Source organism: Lagopus leucura, unplaced genomic scaffold (genome assembly GCF_019238085.1).
Source record: "Lagopus leucura isolate 7727_CA_CO unplaced genomic scaffold, USGS_WTPT01 Super-Scaffold_100026, whole genome shotgun sequence".
Taxonomy (NCBI): domain Eukaryota; kingdom Metazoa; phylum Chordata; class Aves; order Galliformes; family Phasianidae; genus Lagopus; species Lagopus leucura.
Genome location: NW_024962277.1, coordinates 6,487,766 through 6,497,879, shown reverse-complemented (window position 1 = coordinate 6,497,879; position 10,114 = coordinate 6,487,766). Strand labels below are relative to the sequence as shown.

Sequence of the window (10,114 nt, the reverse complement as noted above, 5' to 3'; positions counted from 1 at the left end):
GGGGGGGGGGACACGGCTCTTCCCGCCTTCCGGCAGCGATGATTGGTTGTTTACGTTCTCAACTCTGATTGGCCATCCGGAAAAACGTTTTCACTCATTGGCTGAGAGGTGGACTCGAGCGAGCCGTGTGCAGAGTTGTAGGGACGGGCGGGGCCATCTAGGGGAGAGCGCGTTGGGCCGTGTGCAAGCCGCGTGTGGCGCAGCCAGAAGGGATCCGGGAGCGGCGGGTACGGCCGGCAGCCAGCGGGGCCTAGCGACGTGCGGGCGCGCTTCTGCCGCAGCGGGGTTCGGAGTCTGCAGGTAACGGCCATGCAGGGCGGGAGGGCCGGGTGACGGGCCGGGAGCGGGAGATGGCGGCGGGATGATGGCGCTGGCGCACTCCGGCCTAGCGCGCGGGAAAGCGGAGCCGGCCGGGTTCGGGGCGGGGAGTGGGGCCGGAGGGCGCCGGGAGGGCGCAGGATGCAGCGGGACGGCCGAGAGGTGGTGGTGAGTCGGGCGCAGGCGGGCTGCGGGGGGCGCCGGGGAGCCCGCACCGCTCTGGGGGATGGGAGGCCCGGCCGGGCGGGGGCTGTCCCGTGTCGCTCTCCGCGCGGTGGCGGCCTCCTTCGGGGCGCGGTTCGGCGGTTCCGCGCTGCTCTGGGGCGGGCGGCGGCGCGGGCACCGCGTGGCGGGGGCAGGGCGGGCGGTGTGGGCCGGGAACGGCGCCGCGCGGCGGGGAAGCGCGGGTAAGGCGAGCCCCGGGGCCGGCGGGACGTGGGTGGAATAAAAGCGTTCTGGTTTTTCTTTCTTTTTTTTAACGATTTCTGTCTTTTTAAATCTCTCCCGAAGCCCGCTCCGCCGGGACGGACGGGGCACGCTGGCGGAGGTAGTGCGGCCTCGGCCCGACGCACCACGTGGCTCCCCACGTGCTGGGCCTCCGCGGGCTGAGGGTCGAGGTGTTGCAACTATGGGTCTCCGACCACGGGCGCGGACGGTGGCCTGCTGCACATCCAAGTGCGACCTATAAATGGATAGGAAAAACAGTCTGACATCTGCAGAGCACCAACCAGAGGAGCTGCTTTTTTTTTTTTTCTTTTTTAAGTTCCTGTCAGACTTAGTTTTCAAGTAACCGCTGTTACTCATTTAGTATCCAGAACGGTCATAAGGCGTTATTAAATGTAATAGTATGTTCTGCTTTAATTTCAGCACTTAATTAGATCCCTTCACTGCACAGCATTAGAGTTGCCTGCTCCGTGATTTCTTCCTCAGTGCAGAATGGTGTAGAGAGCCATCCTGTGCCCGTCCTCCAGTGGTTCCATGAGTTTGCCAGGGCTGCATAACAGCTGTGTTAGTGCCATGCCTCACCTCACTTGGGTTTTTTCCCATTAACTCGTTTCACTAATATGATATTTGCACATTACTGACATCACTCACTTTTCCTAAGTTTGAAAATTGGTCCAAATAGCAATAACAATTAAAAGGGAAAGAAGAGAGATACGTATTTGGCAAATTGCGTGTCATAGCCATACAACTGGCTAGTAGAGATAGGAAGAGCTCCGCTTTCAGCTTCTGCAGGTTTGCTTGAACTTTCAAGCTGCTTCCTTTGGAAATGAGATATTGTTATTTGGTGCCCAGAATACTTAGTTTCGTGTCTTTCCTAGTAACAGTAAAACCTGGAGGCTGAGGCACTGCTAAATGCTCTATCATGTTTTCGGGTTACAGGTGGGGAAGTTCAACTAAACATACACTGAGGAGTTTCCATGGCAGTACTGTCTCTTGAGTTCTGGAATTCCCAAACATTTTTCTTAAGGAAATAAAACTGTCCGTGGGTAGTTATTGTTTTAAATGAGTAATATTTTAACTACTCCACTGGAACTGAATGCTAGTACTTTGTTAGTATTGCTTTATATTTATTGATCTTCTGAAAAAGCAGAGGTCTGCTGCTGTTGCACAGGGTTTTTAACGTTTCAAGTGGGCTCTGGCTGACCTATCCCATTTGAGTATGGCATGGTGCACGGGTCACCAGCAGCCTGCATGGAAATGGGTGGTTTCTAACAGTGTTTGCCAAAAAGGTTTCAAGTATATGGGGGTTAGTGCTTTCTCTCTAGTCTGTCCGTTGAAGGAGTGCAGTCCTATTAATATCAGATGTGATGCTTGTAGATCAGAGGGAGCATTCGGTAAGTATAATGGCTATAATTGCCTCTGGTACATTCAGCTTGAACTGTTAGCAAGCTGTTGAATTCTGAGGAACTGCTAGCATTTGGAGGAATCTTGAGTAATACATGTCACCTGTAATTGCAACAGTTGTCTGCTGCTCCAAAGCAGTTATGTTGCTCTCTGTATGTTCCTTCCTGTTTTAGTCCATCCCTTCTGTAAACCAGTGCTTGTACAGAAAGGACTGCTCATTCATTTCTAAGGGACATTACAGTACTGGACAGGAGTTGCTGTTCAGTGTTCATGGCTTTTCATATTATGAAATGTGATGTGAAGTGCATGTAAAGTACAGAGGAGGTATTAACAGGCAATGCTTAAATAAGTACATGTTCAATTGTTTTCATGAAGGCTCCCTAAAGTAGGCAAAGGGGAACATGTGTTTAGAGTGGGAGACTATAGGTCTGTGGGCCTGATCTTTACTCCTTAGTATTTTCACACATTACAGCTCTCTTGCCATTATGTGGAACAGAGCAGGGTTTGACAAAGAAAAATACATTATTGCTGCCTCTCTTAAACAAAACCTGCACTGTTTTTTTCTGTGTGGCAAAAGGTAGTATCAAAAGGTGGAACTTCTGCTACTTGTTGCGTTGCTCGGGGTTGTTCTGAACAAATTCTAGCTTCAGCTTGTCAACTGATTTTGGAGGTTGCAGTCAAATGTCTTTCAGATAACTGGAATAAGTGTTCAGTACTGGAGTATTGCCAGAAATGCTTTGCTTCCCTAATTGGAACAGGGTTAGGTTAGTGGGAAATTTAGCTTCCTCATTACCAGAGGAGCTCAAGTTAGTTTTACTTTGATCTGTTACAGCAGACTCTAGGTGCTGCCTGAGAAAGTAGAAGCCATAGAATAAGGAACATCACAGAGGAGCTCAGTGGTAGTTCTTTCCATTTTCTGGTGTAGTTGGGCTATTGACTCAAACTGGGAAATTTGAGTATGTGTGTGAAGACTGGATAGTAAGTGTTCTAACTGAAAAACCACAGAAGAATGTCCATACTGCATTTCAGCAGAAGCGTCTTGAGTTCATCGTGTCAAAGTTTGGTGCTGAGGCTGCAGTCAGAAGAGTCAAATCTGACATAGGAAACCATTGTGATAATGCAGCTTTAAATCTGTGAGCTGCTCAGCTCTTTAACTTCAGTAGTAGGGTGGTCATCCAGAACCAAGTCTAATGTAAATGGGATTCACTGAATAGTGAACAAGGTGATAACTTCAGTTTCAGACTACAGCTGAGGGTGTCTGTACAGTGAGCTCTGGTAAACGTCTGCCTTCTCTCCTTTGTAGGGAGATGTTATTTGAGGCGACTTCATTTGCTGCCTTTGAAGTTCTGGAATTTTAACTGAGCCACTGTCTCATCAGATTTGTCTTGCAGAATTTGACCAGGTTTGGATAAGCAAGATGAGCCTGTAGTTCTTCACTTCATTTTTCCCGTGTTGTCACGGAGTTGACTAGATCAATCTATGTCCGTGACAGGGGCGACAGGCCTCTGCCCTCCCACCCCAGTCCCACAAAAATGGGAAGGAAGGAAGGGAGGAAAAGAGCAGCGGCAACAATCTATGGAGGAAAACTTATTTTACTATAATATCGGAATACAAAATAATATATACAATTTAATTGAAATTGAGATTAATAAATCAGACAAGATGAGAGAGAGAGAGAGTTCCCGGGACCGATTCAAACCTGAAAAGCTTGGAACAGCTAGGAAAGCACCTCCAGCACCCACTGCCAGGCAGCAAGAGAGCGCCCCCCCACCCGGAAGGGCCAGATCCCGTGACTGCTGTAATGTACAGGGATAGGTAGCTGGGATTGGGCAGTGACACTTTAATGCCCCGTACACTACATGATGTTTTGATGTGGAATACTGAAACCATAAAAACATAGAACCATGACACGTGTAGACTCTGGTGAGGTGAAAGGGGGGTAAAATTGTTCTGGAATGTAAGCAAATGGGGGAGAGTTGACTTGTGTAACAAGAGTTAAAGAAATAATTGGTAGATGAGACTGAGTGAAAACAACATGAGCTAACTGCCTTGGTGCAGAAGGCTCATGGAAAATGGCCTTGGTAGATAGAAGGAACTGCTGAGAAGTAATCTGTGATGACTCCATGAAGAAGTAGTGACTAATAGAGGAGCACTTGTGTGGTTTTCTAACTTTACTTTTTGTCTTGTAAGTAACTGAATCATGAAGCTGTGTCCAAACTGCTTGGAGGGTATCCATTTAAGGACTTGTCTTCTGAACTGGCCTTTTCTGGATACTGTTCATAAAAAGTGTCTGGCTTAATTGGAAAGCTAAATTCTTAACTCTTTTTAAAATGTTTATGTAGTTGATGAACTTTGCCCTGTTTCTTAGAACATGGGGTGAATTAAAACTAGTATCAGTTAAATCCACCTCTAGTAGATGAACTTGCATTCAGTTTCAGGTCTTCAAGAACAGCACAAACATTGAGCATTAAATACTGGTGAGGAGAGGAAGTCCAGGCAAACTGCTTGGTGCTTTCATGTGTTCAAAGTATCCAAGGATGCAGTAGTACGCTTCATAATTGTGTTGATTGCAGCTGTGACCTTCAGAGATGTCAGAGTTCAGGGAAAAAAGCAGGCCTTTGAAGAGTAAGGTTGCGAGGTGAATCTGTCTTGTTCAAGCTGTGCAAACACTGTTGTTTGTCTTTCTCTGGATTTCTCACCCAGTTTGCCTTATCTTATTTGGCCTTTTTGATAAATAGCGGAAGAGAAGAGTTTTTCTCTTGGAGTCTTTAAAAAGTTAGGTTCAGATGTAAAAGTACATCTCAAATTGCTCTGGAGCAGTGAGTACTGTGCTGTTTTGCACCTTGTGCTTACAGTTGCTGGTAAAGGAGATGCGGCTGACAGCATATCCTATTTGAGAAACTTCCACTGTGTTTCTGAAGGAGATCTAGTTCACTTACAGAACATTTCTCTTACTGCACATCAGCTTGACTGGTTTGATATGCAGGTGACTGTTGGGGATACTTCCTCACTGCTTCATGTTGAAGTGTCAGATGTATGGTTTGAATGAGACCCTGGGAGTTACTGCTTCAGTCAATAGACATGTATTCCTGTTCAGTTCAAACCGTTGCAAACTGAGCCAGGAGTTTGTCTTGATACACAAATTGGAGGCTCCATCTTGTGCCTCTTGAAATGAAAAACAGCATCAAGTATTGAGGGGCCTGAGATCAGCTCCTGCAGCTGGCTTTGCCTGTGTTTTCTGCTGTGTCAACATGGTTGCTATGAAAGCAAGCATAAACAGTGGCACAGAGTACCAGCTGCTGCCACCATTACAGAGAGCTCTTCACCTTTGGGTGTCCTAATAAGTTTGAAACTTTGAACAGTGCGATGGACCGGTGAATACCTGCTAGCATGTGAAATGACTTAGTTTGTTGTATCTTAGGCACTCATACAGCCAGCTTTATTCTTAACATTTGTGTCCTGCAGAATTTCATTTTTGAACAGCAGCTGGAAGATAGATGTGGGATTACAGAAGTAGCATATGAAACTTCTCCCATATTTTAAATTCTCCTGCTTTTACTGTGGTGGGAGAGACAGATGGTCACTGGTAGAAGGTGATTGAAGAGGAAGGAAGTGTTCTGAGAAAGGAGTGGCTAAGCCACTGTAATCCATTCTACATTCAAGTACCTTAAAAATAACTGAATAAAAATTGATGTTCATATCTTAAATCATAGAATCACTAAGGTTGGAAAAGACCCACAGGATCACCCAGTCCAACCATAAATGGATATGGTATATCTCCATGCTGGAGTGCTAGTTCTGGTTCCTACTTGAGATCATGTGTTCTTGCTGCTTCTATAAGGACTTCTTCAGGATGCTGTGTATTCATGTTCCTGGTGATTTGGGACCTTGAACAGTTGTTTTTTAAGTACTGGTGCTTCTGGTCATAATACTAAGATGTCACTTCTTTCTTAAAAGTGTCCCTGTGGGAACATACAGATAATATTCCTGTTGTTCTGGTATTAAACTTGACTTAAAAATAGTTTCCGTAACATGGATAAACTAGGAAAATCAGTCTGGAGATGAGATAGCCTAATGGAAGTAGAATTATTAGTGGTAAGAGTAAGGAATTGGGTGAGGCCTAAGGAGCATTCAGGCAGTTTGAGACTTCATGAAAGCAAAGCTTAATACGCAAATTTCTAAATCAGTGTACTTCAAACTTAATATTTAACTGAAGCCTAATCTAACTTGTTCTTTTGCATCTAGTTCTAGTAGTGTTGCTTTGTGTTACACCTTGGGGGGGAGGTAAAAGTACAGTGATTGCAATCTGTTTAACCTGCCCCATCCTGACTGTGTTCTGTGGTCTGTAGCAGACTGACTTTCCTGCTCAATGAACCACCTTCCTCCATTCCCCAATATGGGCAAAAGTGCTTTGTACTGTCATGGACAGGCATGCCTATCTGATGTTTCCCTAGCATTCTAAGGATGTTTTCCAAGTTAGCCTTGTAGATATCTGGCCAGTGTCTGATGTCTCTTAAGGAGCCAGATTTCTTAAACATTTTCTTTTGTGTAAACTAGGGAGTGAAGAGTGAAGTGTGAACCCTGAACTGTGAGATACTGTATTGAAATACATTGAGAAATGGTGGTTCTTCGGGTCAGGTGTAACTGCTCTTTCAGTAGTGGAAGCACTGCAGTCTTTCATACAGCTGCATTGTGGCTTGTTCTTACAGGGTGTGTCTAGTATGTATTATATAGAATATATGTATATCTATGTAGAATTGATTAGTGAATAAACTCTAAGTAGCTGCCATCCACCCATTCCCATGAGAAATGTAACGACTACCAGGAAGAAATAATTCATAGATAGAAGTATCTGGCTTTTGAGCTTACCTGAGTGATAAGGAAGAGGTGGTTGCTTAAAAGAGAGAGCAAAGACAGTGCTGTTAAAGCAGTAGTGAAGAAATGCACTTTTACCCATTTTTAAGCATTTTGTAAACATTCAGAGTGAAGACTGGCTACAAAAACTGATGAAAGGAAAGGCTGTCTAGTTCACTGTGGTTTGAGCTGTTAGCAACTCCAAGCCGAAATGAGATACGGTCTATTATCATGGCTTTAATACTGTTGCATGGATATTGTACAAGAAAATTCAAGTCATAAGTTATGCTTTGTTTCCAATTCCTATGCTAGAAGGACATGAAACCTCTAAGTTTCTTACTTTAATGTTTGGTTGGGGGAAGATGTTCTAAAAATGTGATTTGTTCTTGTTCTTTTTCCTCCTCAGGCAGCTGATCTGCAACCATGAGCAGCAACGAATGCTTCAAGTGCGGACGCACTGGCCATTGGGCCCGGGAGTGCCCAACTGGGATTGGCCGTGGTCGTGGGATGAGAAGCCGCGGCAGAGGTAACTTGGCTGGGTTTTCTGTTCATTGTACAGTGAGATCTCTAGCTGGCTGCTTTGAGTAGTGCATAAAATAGCCTCTGGTCTGTCAAGAAGTAATACCAAATTTGTTAATGAAGTTACCTGGTTCTTAACCCTGTAATTTTTTTTCACTGTTTCTGAGACTAGACCTAATTTGTCGGTAGTTCAGGTGGCAGAATCCTTGATTAACTTTTAGAGATGAAGTTAAGAACATTCTTAAGCATTTTTTTCTCTTGTTACTCATCAAGCAGGCTTCCAGTTCATGTCTTCATCTCTCCCGGACATCTGTTACCGCTGTGGTGAGTCTGGCCATCTTGCCAAGGACTGTGATCTTCAGGAGGATGGTAAGTATCAATAAATATTCTTTCTCTTCAGTTACGTGGAGAGAGGCCTGTGGTTGAAGAGAAGGATGTTGTATGCTCATCATAACTAGTTGGAACAGACAAAAGTCCTTCATTTAGAGCATGCTACCCTTCACTTAACCAAGGTTTTATAGTCTTGTTTGGTATGTTTTTCTTATTGTGGAAGCCTGCTATAACTGCGGTAGAGGTGGCCATATTGCGAAGGACTGCAAGGAGCCGAAGAGGGAGAGAGAGCAGTGCTGCTACAACTGTGGTAAACCTGGCCACCTGGCTCGTGACTGTGACCATGCAGACGAGCAGAAATGCTACTCTTGTGGAGAATTTGGACACATTCAAAAAGACTGCACCAAAGTGAAATGCTATAGGTAAGAGCTGAGAGAACAGGTAAAAGCATGAACTGTACCCAAAGTGATAGATGCATTCTTTGTCTTACTTTGATGGGGAAGTTAAGCTTCAAACCTTGAGCGTAGCTTACTTTCAAAAATGGCTATCTACTGATACTCAAAACTGAGAGCTGTTAAATCAGTTTGAAAAGCTGGCTTCAAAATCCTGTTTGTTCTGTGAGCACGGAACACAGCTGCAGGTCTTCTAGTGTGCAGCGATGACTGAGTTGATCAGTTGAGGAATGATTCTTTGCTATTGTTAAAGACAGTAATAGTCCTCATATCTAAGAATGTCTAAGAAGCAGAAGTCTTGAGTGCAGGTCTGGCATCGCATGCATCTTCAGTAGATAATGCACTTGACAGAGTGGGTTTGCTTTTCTGTGCAACTGACGAATGGTTTCATTAAAAGTGTTCTTTGTTTCTGTTTTGTTTGCCCCCTCCCCAGGTGTGGTGAAACTGGCCATGTAGCCATCAACTGCAGCAAGACCAGTGAAGTCAACTGCTATCGCTGCGGCGAGTCAGGGCACCTTGCACGGGAATGCACAATTGAAGCTACAGCCTAATTATTTTCCTTTGTCGCCCCTCCTTTTTCTGATTGATGGTTGTATTATTTTTCTCTGAATCCTCTTCACTGGCCAAAGGTTGGCAGATAGAGGCTACTCCCAGGCCAGTGAGCTTTACTTGCCGTGTAAAAGGAGGAAAGGGGTGGAAAAATCAACTTTCTGCATTTAACTACAAAAATGTTTATGTTTAGTTTGGTAGAGGTGTTATGTATAATGCTTTGTTAAAGAACCCCCTTTCCGTGCCACTGGTGAATAGGGATTGATGAGTGGGAAGAGTTGAGTCAGACCAGCAAACCCTCTCTGGGTTACATGGAAGTGATCCTATGCAGGAGAAAAGAAATTCTGGAAGTGTCTGAACTTCCTCATAACTTTAATTTTATTACAATGGCCTTGGATTGTCTGACCTCAGTAGCTGTTAACACCAAGTAATATCTGTATCAGGCCCTACATAGAGCATATAGCTGAGTGGGAGTAAATAAACAAGATGCACATGCCTGTTGATGGCCACGAGAGAGAGAGAAATCAGGAATAAACTTTAAAATACCAGTAATTCAGTCAGTGAATGTCCACGTTGGAGAAACAGAACGCAATGGGAAGCTTTTGAATAAATACTTCAAAGTAAATCTGAAACCCAGACATCAGTGCTCATAGCATATACAATTTGGAGCTATTCAGGAGTTGCAAATAAATGCATTTTCACAGAAATCAAGATGTTATTTTTGTATACTATATCACTTAGACAACTGAGTTTCATTTGCTTGTAATCAGTTTTTAAAGTAAGATGGTAAAAGCAATTGAAGTCCTAGAACATAGAAAATGTAATTTTAAACTATCAATAAAGCTGGAGGAGGAAGGGGAGTTTGGCTAAAATTCTTTGTTTATTTTTGGTTTTCATGTACACAGTGCAAAATAACATATTAAAAAGGGGTATGTGGAGGTGTAAAAAGTTTAGTTTGGACTTCTCTTTTGTTCTGCCTTACATCGAGTTTCTGTCCTGTACCATCAGACTGTAAATACGCGGTCCTTGTTCCAGGCTGCTGAGCTGCCTGAGGATTACCTGCTCTGTGGGGGCTCGGGCTTCTTGCTTTGCTGGTGTGGATAAAGCATTTCTTTCATTATGACTTTGTTGAAGACACATCATGTTCTAGATGTGATCTGGAGTAGTTCCATGGTGTGCTGTGATACTTTGGCCTTCAGCTATCAGCACACAAACTAGTTAAAAGGCCAAGAAGTGCAAATACG

General features: G+C 44.3%; 1 protein-coding gene across 5 annotated transcripts in view; it reads left to right on the top strand.

Annotated features, from left to right (window-relative positions):
* LOC122184892 (CCHC-type zinc finger nucleic acid binding protein) overlaps positions 1-9,818 on the top strand; it is an 11,620-nt gene extending 1,802 nt beyond the window's left edge. The window contains exons 1-5 of one of the 5 annotated variants that reach the window (XM_042880232.1): positions 191-300; positions 7,427-7,546; positions 7,816-7,908; positions 8,090-8,291; positions 8,755-9,818. In XM_042880232.1, coding sequence (XP_042736166.1) covers positions 7,444-7,546; positions 7,816-7,908; positions 8,090-8,291; positions 8,755-8,872 — 516 coding nt within the window. In that variant the 5' untranslated portion in view covers positions 191-300; positions 7,427-7,443 and the 3' untranslated portion in view covers positions 8,873-9,818. Of the gene's footprint in view, positions 1-190; positions 301-7,426; positions 7,547-7,812; positions 7,909-8,089; positions 8,292-8,754 lie in introns of those variants that run through there. The other 4 variants (XM_042880229.1, XM_042880233.1, XM_042880231.1 and 1 more) reach the window with 4 other exon arrangements.
* Positions 9,819-10,114: the final 296 nt, after the last annotated feature.